The sequence below is a fragment of the Apis mellifera genome, linkage group LG6 (assembly GCF_003254395.2).
Source record: "Apis mellifera strain DH4 linkage group LG6, Amel_HAv3.1, whole genome shotgun sequence".
Classification (NCBI taxonomy): Eukaryota; Metazoa; Arthropoda; class Insecta; order Hymenoptera; family Apidae; genus Apis; species Apis mellifera.
This window is the reverse complement of record NC_037643.1, coordinates 4,111,562-4,124,752: the sequence shown is the minus strand read 5'-3', so window position 1 is coordinate 4,124,752 and position 13,191 is coordinate 4,111,562. Positions and strand designations below refer to the sequence as shown.

The following is a 13,191-nucleotide window of genomic DNA, read 5'->3' as shown; positions in this document are numbered from 1 at the left end:
ACTAACCTTGAGTCGAATTTTGTGCCATCGACAAGTGTGCCGGTATAATGCATCGTCAGCTGGTCACCAATTTTTGACTTGGCATCGCATACCTCCGGCACGTACAATTTCTCGACTTTCAGTCCCGATTGGTTTTGATCAGCGCTTGCAAGAACAAGAACGGCAATGAACACGAGAAGCACCGTACGACACATCGCGAGCACGACACCCGCGTTGTTATTTACGAAACGGACAGCCATGATTCAGCTCGTTCACTGGCGAATGCTCGTGAGCAACTGAAACGGAGTAGCGCTCTATTCGGCCGAGCTACCTTCGCTTCCCTCTCCCTCTGCCGGCTGGCTGCGCTGTACTTCGTTCCGAGATCAGACGAGCACCGTGCCGCCACATTGCGCCGTCTCATTGGCCCCGCGAAATATGTAGGTCTCTGCCTCGGCCTCTTTTCCCCTTTTCGTTCCTTCTCTTTCGCTCTCCTTACATTTTTCTTTCCTTTCCTTCTCCCTCTTTCGCTCCCGCGTTCCAGTCCTCGCATCTCCTTCTCCCCCTTCCGTCTCGTTTTCTCTCCAACTTTTTTCCTTCTCGCTCGTCCACGCTATGTCGTCCAGTCTCTTCCTTATTCCATCCTCGTCGCGACTCCGATCCACGATTCGGAGTACTCTAGCGTCGACCTTTCTTTCCTAACACGCGTGTCGGCTTCGTCAACAGACGAAACCTTCTTCCATCCCGGCTCTCTCTTTCTTCGAACATAGAACCCACCGCGTCCTTCTTTTTGCAAACCATTCGCGCTTCTTTTCTCTTTCCTCGCGATATCCAACAGAGCCTTTCGACTCTCTTGTGATAAACTCTCTTGCCTCGTTGCATCCTCACTACTATCTGGGTCACTTTGAAATTTGGTCTTCGCGGCGGAATTTATTGGTTCTCTACCAGAGAAACCCAGAAAAGTATCCAAAAATTGGAGTAGTTATATTATATTAATTGTATTTTTTAAAGGTTTCTTTAAATAAGTAATCGTATCGACTGATAAATTTATATCTCTTATCTTCTTAATGAAGAGTTTTCGACTTTGCTCCAAAATTTATAATGAACGTTAACATAGTTTCGTTATCGTAGTGTTTTAATTATATTTGAGGTTGAAGTATTTAATGAAAAATTTATCATAATATGAAATAAACTATTTAAATTTTTGAATTCGTGATTATGAACTATAATATAATTAATATAAACTCTAAAATTCATACAAATCAAAAATGAAAAAGGAAAAAGAACAATATCAGAATAATTTTCTTCTTCAATAGTTTTCCCATAAATAAAATTAATATGACATAGTTAATTATTCGAGAAATAATAATATTCAAAATAATTTCACACAACACTGTTTCACCTCTTTTAATAAACAGGAAAAATCTTGTTGCAAACGAGGTATTAGAAACAAAGATTCGTGAAAGAACGTCGACAGAAACGCGTCTCTCTCTCGGTATCAAAAGATAAAAAGTCAAATGCAGTTGGAAATGAAATCATAGAAAGAAAACAGCGCAGAATTTTTCTCAAAAGAGAGAAAGCTCTCTAAAAACTTTAACGAAGAAATAAACGTATCAGGGGATAGAATATTACATTTAAAGAACCAAAAAGAAAAAAAATCGAATTTCATTCCATCACACGAGTTGAAAGATCATCGCTCTCATAATTCTTCCTGTTACTTTTAAAAGTTTCATCTTTCATCGTGCAACTTTTATAACAAGCTACGTTGACGTTTGTCTTCGTTAACAATCCTGTCAATTTTCCTGTCGACGTAGTAATTAATTTTCCTTTACCTGTCCACTCATTCCTCAACCATCCCCCTCCCTACTTACCCATTTGCACGTAACCTCACGCAACATCCTACTGAACTTCCTTCAACCCTTTTTCAACCCTCTTCCTCGAACATAATCCTCTTTTTCTCTTTAAAGTTTCTTTGATATCTTCTCACTCTTTCATTGTTTCCTTCTTCTTCTTCTTCTTCTTCTTCTTCTTCTTCCACGCAACAGATATCGTTATGATGCATCTAACCCTGTATGCACGTCTCTTTTCTCCTATCTGTTCCGTTATTCCACCCTTTTCTCTTTCACGCTGCTCTCGCCGCCCTACTTTCTTCGTTTGCCAGCCGTGTCACAGCAGCAGCCAAGCGGATTCGAGCATCGCAATACGTCTCCTCTTCTTGCACCAGGAGCAAGCCAACGCTGCTGCCACCGACGTTCTCCAAAGTTACATGTGTATCTCGTAACTCGCTAACGCTCCGCTGCCCTCGCTCGCCAAGAAATCCATCCTACCGATTAACGAGGTTTGCGAATTTTACGCGAAAATTAGGTGCACGAGTGTCACTCGTTGCTGCACACTCGACTTGTTTTTTAGAATTTTACGGAACGGTGATGGGATCTCTTCGAGTTTTTCCCTCGAGTTTTCAATTGACACTCGTGTTGAGTGCATTCTTTGAGAAGTGCGTTGAAATGATGAGCTACGATACAGAGGTGAAAGGGTTTTTACGCTGAACTTTAATTTGATCTCGTTTATAGTTATAGTTATCGAAGGAAAGTTTGCCCGTCGTCCCGTTTTTCTTTCGAGTATATTAATTTAAAAGTATTGATTGGAATATTATTCCATTTTTAAGTAGAAAGAATGTATGTAAAGATTATTTAATCTTTCATTTTAACATTGAAATAATAAAGGAGCGAAAAAGATATTTTAACTGTTTATATGGATTTTATATTGTACATTAATATTTTATTATAATGTGTAAGAAATTTTGAAATATTGCATCAGAAACATTGATGCAAAATGTTTTATTGTATTTAATAATATTGGTAAAAATTATTCCAAATTATTTTATTTTATTTTATTTTTTTTTTGCGATGGTGATGATTTACATTCCATTAAAAAATGTTTTTACAGATTTATGGATTATTAAATATTATTAAGCATATTGAATATTAAACAAATTTACGAATTAATTTGGAAATTTTAATAAACAAAATTTACAACAAAGGCAATTTAATTTAAAAAATATCATGAAAAACATTGAACAAGAAAATGACGTGTTTCAAATTAGACTTTATTATCGATAAATTGAACAACAATGAACTGTCAATTAATTCCACAGCTTTCATCGACGAAAAATATTGACGGAGGCAATAACAACTTTCAATTTTAAAATTTATTACTTATTCGGAAGTGAAAACACGATTTATTTGACGATTTATTTAATAATACTCGACGAGAAGACTAGACAAATTATCGAATGTAAATAAATTTCATGCGTATAATCCATTCACATTGTTGAAAATATTTCATACTAGAATTCAAGTTTTTCAATCACTCTGAATAAACAAGAGAAATGACGATCAAGAGAAAAATAAAAATTAGTCTTTCAAATATTGAATTATGACTACCATGAAACCAAGCACGCTACCTGTCTAGATTCTAATCCCCGGAAATAGCACTTTTTTATTTGCCAATCTACGTGTACCGATCGTTTCAAATTGCACATCGAACAGTATGGATCTCGACTCTCGAATCCAATATTAAATTAAATTCGTTCGTCACGTTCACGCGATCAATCCTTACCATCCTCCTTCTTCAATCGCGTATCACTATATCGCGAATAAACTCGTTCCAATTACAATTCTCGCAATTTTGCACGCGCATCTTTCCGCAGTAATTCATGGATTTCGTCGAGTTTTAACGCCATGCTTGAAAATGGAAAATTCGCTTTCCCGTTTCGATTCGACAAAACGTGCCATTTTCCAACGAGTTTCGTAAATAATACTCACGTTTAAACGTGGATTTAAAGAAGAATATCATTTTGAGAATCTTACGATTCCTGAGAAGAAGAACGAGCTCTAAATGATTGCCGAAATGAGATAATTACTTAAATTTGAAAGTAACGAAATTGAAAAGAGAATAAAACGAATCGAATAAAATGTATCTCTCCATAAACATCCTTCCTTTTCCAAAATAGAAGAATACAGCGAACAATGAATACAATACATCGTAATTATTATCACATCCTATTCGAATTCGAATTCATAATCCCTCGAAGAACACCGAGTTAATTCCCTCGAATTTCTCCTCGCCGCTCTCGTGCACCTCGACGACCTCTTTCACTTTAACGAGGGAAGAAACGCGAGAGAATCCAGCCGCTCTCCATCGAATCGTCCACAAGTTTAAACCAGCGGAACCAGTGGGGGAGGGCCGAACCGAAACGTTGAACCGTGTGCGTGGTCGTACGTTTTGCATGAACGGGTCACGAGGCTCGGGCAGAAACTGAATTTGCGCAGGAATCTCGGAGCCGTGACTTCGGCCGTGCCATCGCGACGCGTCTACATTCCGACTTCATGCATATAAATTATGTGATTTGTGGCGGGATCCGGACCTTTTGAAACTTTCCAAGTCGAACGAAAGAGAGAAAGAGAGATACTCCATCGTCGATCCTCCGGGAAGAGTATCGCGTACGATCGCGTTAAATCGAAGGGGAGAAGAGGAAAGTTTTTCGATCGCGTGCGCCTTGACTTAATTTCACCTCGTACGTTTTCAAAATAAGAAGAAAAATTCTTCCCTTTCTCCGCGAAATTTTCGTCCACCGTTAACGAACTTACGAACCGGAACCGAAGGCGAGAACCAGAGCAAAGTTGAACTTTTTATTTTCGGTGGGATACACCGTTGCCGGATAATAAGCTCGTTCTCGAGTTACGAGTAAAAATATCGGTTGATCCTGAGAGAAATAGGGTGTAATATTTCCGGAGACCCGGTTATTCGGAAGAAATATTAACGAGAGAGATTTATCAACCTATTTCTGCCTTGTTCTTCCCCTCTCCCCTCTCCCCTTTTTTCTTTTAATTTTATTTCCAACGTGTACGGGCGTATTATTCCTGTCGGGGAGATAAACACGGAGGAAAGCTGCGGCGAAAGTGGAGTACACAACTTTCATTGCGCGTGGAAACGATCTCCGAGTGAAATGGAGGTTCTGTTGTGCTTATTTATATTCATTCCGGATAGAAACGAGAGGTGAAAATGAAACTAAATTTTCGTATTTACGTTTAAAATTTATCGTCGAACTATATATATTCCATTTTAAATTATCTCTAGAAATATTCTTCGATCGTTTCTTCTCCCCTTTCCTCCCTTTTAAAAAATTCCTGTTTCATTCTATTTTATTTTATTACTAAATGATAATAATAAATCTTTGAACAAAGGCAGATGATCGGCGGAATACGAGTTACGAGAAAGGGTGGAACAAACGTGCGAAAAGTTGGCTGGAATCGTTGTTAACAGGCACCGGTGTGCGTTCCCCCAAGAATAATTACATCGCGAAATCAATGGAGCTCCATAGAAATGCGGTAGTTTCGTTGCCTCGTACAACGACAGTCCCCCAACTAATCCCAACCGTGGCTGCTTAACGCATGGAAATTAATAATGAGACAGAATGGAAATCCTGGAGCGATAAGCCCGGGATCCACGTAACTCGGTTCGTGGATTATACAACGCACGGCGCGAATTGAACGAACGATCGAGAAACAAACATGGAGCCGGTTCGTTTAATCCGACGCGGGCGCGGTTTTCTAACTTGAAAATTCCCGCGCCCGTTCCCGCATAAAAGCGCGGCAAAATTAATTACCTTGCCACGCGACAGACGTCCCGTGTATTGCTCGAGACGAATTCTTCCGGCGCGCAAACAACGGATTATTTGTTCGGATAGAAACTTAGAATGATTATGATTATATTAGGTAAAAGTTTGCTCCTCCAGAGTTCGAGAGCGTGGCATAATACAGAATATATTCTGTGAGAAGATTTCGGAGGATCGATTCTATAATTGAAAAGATCTCGGTCGAGCTTATTCATTGAGTAATTTAAGTTTACGTTGGAAATGTATACAGTCAAAAAAGTAATTGTAATCAAAGTCATTGCACTCGAGACTGACTATAAATGTATATTGTTTTATTCAATTAGTAATATATCAAGATGATAATAATTAATCCAATACGATCGAGCAAAGCAAATGATTGTACGGTTCTTTGGTTGCGCAAACGACGAGAATAGATATGACAGATCTGAATTGTCATTGGGCGCGTATGGAATTTAAAAAGCGAAACGGTAAACAAAACGTGAAGACGAAGATGTATAAAAGGGGGGAAGAGAAATCCATTGTATAATCCATTGGATATAGTTAAAATTAATGAAGAATAAAAAGGATATTTTCAATCTCGTTACTCCTTTGATATCGCCAAGAAAAATATCTATTTTTCATGAAAAGATTAAAGTCTCAAAGCACGGCAATGTAAATCGTAGCGCGCAAACATCGAAACGCATTGTGTCTTGTCTACAAGTCTTGTTAGAATCGGATCAACAGATTCCATCCCTCCTTCTGCTCCTTTCCTCGCATAAAGCATCCGCTTTGCAAATTACATGGCAAACAGATTCTGAAGTAGCGCTGTTATCGTTTATTTTCTCGTCGTTAGAGAAGCGAGGGGCGGCATTAGGCAAATAATAACGGTTCGCAGGCCATTGCTCGTCTCTACTTGAATCTCCGCAGAGAAGTAAGGACGTATCGTTGAGGCGGAATTCTCTCCGGGCAAAGGAATTTTCGTATTCGTGTCACGTCGCCGTTACTATAAGTACATACGTATAGCTGGCTGCATACCGTTCGATTTAGCGAGACTCCAGTGTTGCCCCATCGCCATCGATAGCAACGGAAACGCAAATAAGTCGATTTGTTCTGTTTATTCGAAATATCGAGCGGTAACCGTGAAATTTAATACGAAGAATCGTATTTAAAATGGGAGAATAAAACGCGACACGCAATAATTTTATCGATTTATATCGGTAGAAGAGTGTGGCCAAATATTTTAAACGAAAAATAAATAATAATTTGAAATAATACAGAAATATATATTTTTAAAGTACGTATTAATTGTTGATTATTAATTGTTCCTAGATAGTTAAAAATATGTATTTTTTTCTCAGTCAAAAATGTAAGGAATATAACTTTATATTAGATATATATATGCAGTTTCAAAATCTTCGATTTTTATTATCTTCGAGTAGTATTATCTTTATTATTTTTTAATAAAATCCTTGTCACTTTATGGTTACGATATTGTTTGTAATCTGGTTGTATTTTTATCGAATCCGGTGTATCGTGGATCCCATGTTGTGTAGCTTGTTTGATTGGTGCAGTTTGGTATCGCATGCAGTTATTCTTGTCTGTATCCTGTCAGATTAGTTCACTCCTATCTGTGTCATACCCACTGATATATATGTAACCAACTGTGTATACGTTACGTACACCGCGTGTCTTATGTTTGTGAATTTTATTTGCCTATTTTCTGCGACATCGCTATCTTATGTTTCTTTTCCTTCCATGTATTCACCGTGAATTATAGCGAGTTTCTCGCATCACGTCCCATCCGCAATCGCGCGCTACACAGCTAAATTTTTCACGTTTCAAGTGTTGATGCCAAATTCGATGCAGTATTCCTTATACATATTTAACTTTTTTTATATCGATTGATAGCTTGTATGCATGCTTTCACATTTCGTTTCATTTTCCTACATTATTGCGAATATATCTAAAATTATTTTCGATTCTTTAGGCAATAAACACGATCTTTATGAAATTTAATGAAAGAAATAAAATAAATTACAAATATAATTAAAAAAAACGCGAAAAGTTAAAAATTAGTTAAATGTATCTTAGCATTTGAAATTCAAAATGTGTCAAAGTTAAAAAGAATTAATTAGTTTAGTTTTTAAGAAGAGTTTAGTAAATAGAAGCTTGAAGAATCTTTAAAGATATACATTTTCTTTGCAAAATAATTTAAAAAATCAGGACAATGAATCTTTAATCTCCACGCAAAAATATTTCGTAGAAGAAATGATGACGAATCGAGATATACATCGATGACGTTCGACTTTCTTTGCGATCGATAATACTTGTATTCGAAAGTGAAACGATGATGAACGCGAGAATAGCCGCAAAAGCCTGATCTCATGAACCCTTAAACGGCAAATGGGGCGAGCTTAATAACAGTTTCTACCGATTGGTAGTCGGTTAAACGCGCGTAGTTTCGACAGCAAAGCTCGAAAGCGGGAGCGCACGTAACGCGAGCTTCAACCAGTTTGAATGCCGGAGATAACTAAACTGGTATCCTCGTCTTTGGGTTAAGGGAAACACCGTTTGATGCCACGTTCCTGATTGTTCATTCGAAGGTTACACATTAGCAATCATCTGAATGCAGAATTGCGCGTCAAAGACGCGAGGAACGTTACGACTGATATTAAAAATTATCCTTCTTCCTTTACATTTTTAATATAAAAAAAATACGCTTGTCTATTACGATTGCTATTACATTATATCTACAAATTTTTCTATGTCGCGTAAAAAATAAAATTTATAATACACGTCAAACAGAGGAGGCATAGATAGACGTTTCGTTTAAATAAGAATATAAATTAAACAAATGCAAAAATGCTTTACATTTTAAAAATTGAATAAGAACTAGAAATATATAGCACACAAAAGAAAAAGAAAAAAAAAATAAGACAATTCAGGTTTTTAATTACATAAGACTCTTCTTATCTATGCAGACTCACAGACTCTATCTTATCTGCAAAGCGTTACACTCGCTCAATAGCCAACTGTGAAAAATCGATGCAACGAAATGCAGTTTTGCAAACCGAGAAATGCAAACCAAGTTAATACTCGAATTCCCAACGATTTTTTAAACCGATTCAATAAGAAAGTTTTGGCTCGCAACTTTAGATTACGGAAGTATAGATCCTCGCGATTTCGATTCCTTATCGAAAATATTCCTCTCTGTTTCTCTATCTCGGGAATGAACGCGTATCGCGGAATTTTCGTTGAAAACCGGCTTATCGACTTTATCGTCAGTCCAATCGAAATATTTGGATGTCAACGCGTTGACAACTGTTAAGCGTGTTCGGCAGACAGTGTTAAGCCTGAATCGCGTTACGGGGCATTCAAAGGTGTCAATGATACAACGTCGATATATAACTTTCCGTACTTTCGACACGTATTCGTATTTTTAAACCTGATCGATCAGTTTTCCATCGACGACGAATTCCGCGGCTTTTCAAAGAAGATATCTACGTTAAACGTATCACTCTTGTAATATGGACGACTGCTCGGCTACCAAGATTTCCAATACGAGGTACGTACGTTATTTCGATATACGCCCGAGGGATTTTCGTTTTGGAATATGGAACATTTTTCGACCGATTTACACATTTTTCTTGGCAATATTCGGCGAACAGAATTGAAAAATAATAATTTTATATCATAAGAATATATCGTTGAAAATAAAAAGAAATTTTTGAAATATAATATTTCGTTATTTATAGAAAATGTTGCACGAATTTCTTTTTTTTTCATCTGCAAATGATCGAATATTTATGATAATTGATTTTGCAGTTTAAATGGTATGTTATCGAGATTGGCATTATTCGTGGAAGGGTAGTATGAGATATCAGTGGTTGAATAGTACGCGATCTCTGGAAATCGTATTAATTAAACTTAAAGAGAATAGAATCTCAGTTGATGCAAGCCAAATACCTCGACTATTATTGCTAATAATTGCTGTAATGCTAAATACGTAAATTGGTCATTTGAAGTTAACAAATAGCTAGTTTACTAATATATTATATTTATTATACTATCGTATTATTTCCATTGCAAAAATTTGTTTGTTTCGTTAATTATTGAAAATTTGAAATGTTTTTGGAAAAATTAATATTGATTATAAATATTGATATATAAATATGTATATTTGAGTTTTATAAAAGGATAGTTTTAACCCCTGACCGAACAATTAAAACTGACATCACAATTTTCAATATTTTTTATATTTTTAGAAAAATTTACAATTCCTGAACGAAATTTAATCGCAAATTTTATTATTTTATACATTATTAATGTATATCTCTATAATTTATATATAACATGTTATATACTTCAGTAAATAATAAAAATTATTATTAAATGTTAAAATTTAAAATTAAGAAAAAGAAAAAAAAATATTACGAATTTTACAATCCCAATTTTTTACAGCCAGAGGCAGCAGCGGTAAAACGTCCGATAGTAGGATCATAAAAATGGGATCACGAAAAAGGATCATATCGATCCGTTGTAATTCTTGAGAGTGCGCGAGCTTTGAAATTTGTGCGGTGCCCCGCGGGAATGCGGATCTATTTGGATCGCTAATTTCGCCAGTTAATTTTAGGGAGGCTAACCATAGTAATGGAGTTTGCGGTGTGGGGGCAAAGCTTCTCATCCGTTATCGATAACGTCGATGGCTGAACTCCGTGTACCGGATGTCAGAGGGAATTGGACGTGTACCGAATACGTTTCAAATTCCTACGGAAAGTTTCGGGCCAACGTTTGGCATTCCTAGCCGAACAATCGGCTACTTCCGACTCGGTCAAGAGAGCTTCCCCCGTTTTCCACGACGCCCGCGCAACACGCGACTCTCACGGCTAATTTCGACCGCGATCGTGGCCCGATGCACTTTCCGCCCCGATTAATTCGCATTTACTCATAATTGCCGGCATCTGCCGGCGCGTCGAATGTTTAATGCGACCTTGATGGAATTGTAGATATAATTTCTCGGTCGTCGTCGCTCGAGCGCGCCAGTCGAGTATGAACGTGTCGCAATTCCGGTGAATTGAGAGAGAGGACCGCGCGTCAATGGCGCGTTTGTTATCATAGTGTCGCGAAACGATACTTAAATGCGGTATTATGCTAAACATTTATTGTTTCAGAGAGAGAAGAGAGAAGCCAGAGAGAAGCTCTGAATTTTTACCAATCATTCTATAAATCGTATCTCGTATGTCGATTTTAATTTTGCATACAAATACATTGGTTTATGAATTACGAATCGAGAGGTTTAATTTAGATTGATCCAAATCTCGTATAATTTATTAAAAGTTTAAAAACTCCATTGCACGCTCGTAATTATTCGAAACGAATATCACGATTCTCTCGGTGTAATAACAAAAACAACGATAACCACTTTTGAAATTCGTTGCGTTCCCGTTATTTTTCATGCGGACGGACTAATCACGCGAGCACCGTTTGAAAGCGGAACTCTCATATTGCCCCTGTGGAATAAACGGACGATTCGAGCGGTGAAATTAAAATCTTTTGCCGAATTCCTTCCGCGAATCCCCGATCCACGAAGTTGCATAATGAGTTTTTTTTTTTTTTTTTTTTTTTTGCGTCCTGGCGTTTCGTTATTACAACGTCGAAAATAATCACAGAGAAACACAATGAAACGTATAATATGTAAAATACGTCGCGGACTTTTAATTTTTTCGTATAAGATAATTTTGCGATTTTTTCCTACATTGGATTATACCAGTTTCATCTAAATGAATCTTACATTGATTGCAAAGATATCAAATATTTGAACGATTCTTTTCATCGTTTGATCAAAAAAGAGTGAAATAAGTTTGTCCACATAAAATAAAAAGAAACATTCCGATTAAAATTTTTAATATTGCTATAATCGAATTTAATTATTCATATGACTTTACTATCTAAATAGAACGAATCTACTTTTTCCACTGTATTAAAAACAATTGCTCAATTCTATTTCTAGCTATCTATGATCGTTTCCAATCTCGTTTCTCAGAAACCTATATACTTATGCAACTGTGAATACGATCATATCTTGACAGACATTAGAAACTTCTTGAATAAATTTTTTCTGCTATATTTTCCATAAAAGAAAGAAAAAAATCCGTGTGGAAATAATTCACGCTTACCGGAGTTAATAATTTGACCAGACACCAGAGAATCGAGACACTTAAGAACGCGCATGACTTTTTACTTGGCTGCTCGAGTGATTAATGAATCTCTCTCCGAGATGGTATCTTTTTAATCGGTACACTTTGGCTGGAAGTGCGACTGCATCCACCTTAATTCGTTGCCTCCGAAATGAAGTTTGAATTACAATATCTGTACGTGAAACTTAAAGTTCAATATTTATAAATTTGAATGTATTATTATTAATTACACGAAGAATTTAAATTTTGAAATTTTTATCCGAGATTAAAAATTGAATGTTGCTTCAACTTTGATATATTCGAAATTCATAGATATATTAATATATTTGTTTAAATTCTCGCGAGTTTTTGAAATTGTTTCTTCAAAAAAGTCTAAAACCTCGTTTCTTCCACTTAAAATTTAAATATAATCACGGTTCATTAGAGTTTATTCAACTCTTCGTTGACTCGAACAAATCTGAATATTATAATCTTAATCTGAATAATCATAATATTATAAATAAATCATTTTAAATGTTTCTAATTTAAAAAAACGAATTCTCAATATTACATTTATTAAAATAGCAGTCCTTCTAGAAACAGATTAATTTTGATATTTTTTTCAATAAATTAATATACAATCTACGAATTAAATAAAATATCAATAAAAATCAAATGTATTTAAAATTCGTAGGAAAGTGAATTCAAAAACGTAAGATGATTGAAAATAAAATTATTTCACGTAAAAAAAGAAAAGAAGAAAGAAAAATCAAATTAATTAATTGAATTTGTAACAAAGCCAAATTAGACGGAATCGGAATCAAATTTCATTATTCAACTAGGCAACAATTAATTGGTTCGCCGATTTCACTAAATTAATAGTATTCCATTGTTAATTATGCATTAGTTGCAACGATCTGTATTGTTTGAACAAGTTTCGTTTATTACAAGAGTATTAGATTCCAATTAGTAATGATGACTCCTCCTTAGCGTGTTTTTTCTTGTCACAACTTTACTTTCTTCTTTTCTTTTTCTTTTTCTACCATCGATCTGATTTGTACAACAAAAGGCCTTTGAACATTCCACTATCGAACGTTGTGAAATAATTTCATACTTGGCTGCACACTTTGATAGTCCATCGTATAATCTTCAGCACGTAAGTTGTTGCATCAGGACTGCTTCGAATTCTATGCATGTTAAATCGATTAGTTCAAGTGAGAGTCCCCGCCACGCTCTATATATTATTTATCGTGTATCATTCAAACGGCAATAAAATATTTATAACACGTGTCCTTGAACATTTGGAAAAATTAAATTTTTGGATTGCCGATTTTTTAAAACAGACAAATATTAACGTTTCTTACTTTTCTTCAGATTATAGAA

General features: G+C 35.9%; 1 protein-coding gene across 2 annotated transcripts in view; it reads right to left on the bottom strand.

Annotated features, from left to right (window-relative positions):
- LOC413785 (FK506-binding protein 2) overlaps positions 1-344 on the bottom strand; it is a 101,428-nt gene extending 101,084 nt beyond the window's left edge. Inside the window, exon 1 of one of the 2 annotated variants that reach the window (XM_026441387.1) lies at positions 7-344. In XM_026441387.1, coding sequence (XP_026297172.1) covers positions 7-239 — 233 coding nt within the window. In that variant the 5' untranslated portion in view covers positions 240-344. The remainder of the gene's footprint in view (positions 1-6) is intronic. The other variant, XM_026441388.1, reaches the window with a different exon arrangement.
- Positions 345-13,191: the final 12,847 nt, after the last annotated feature.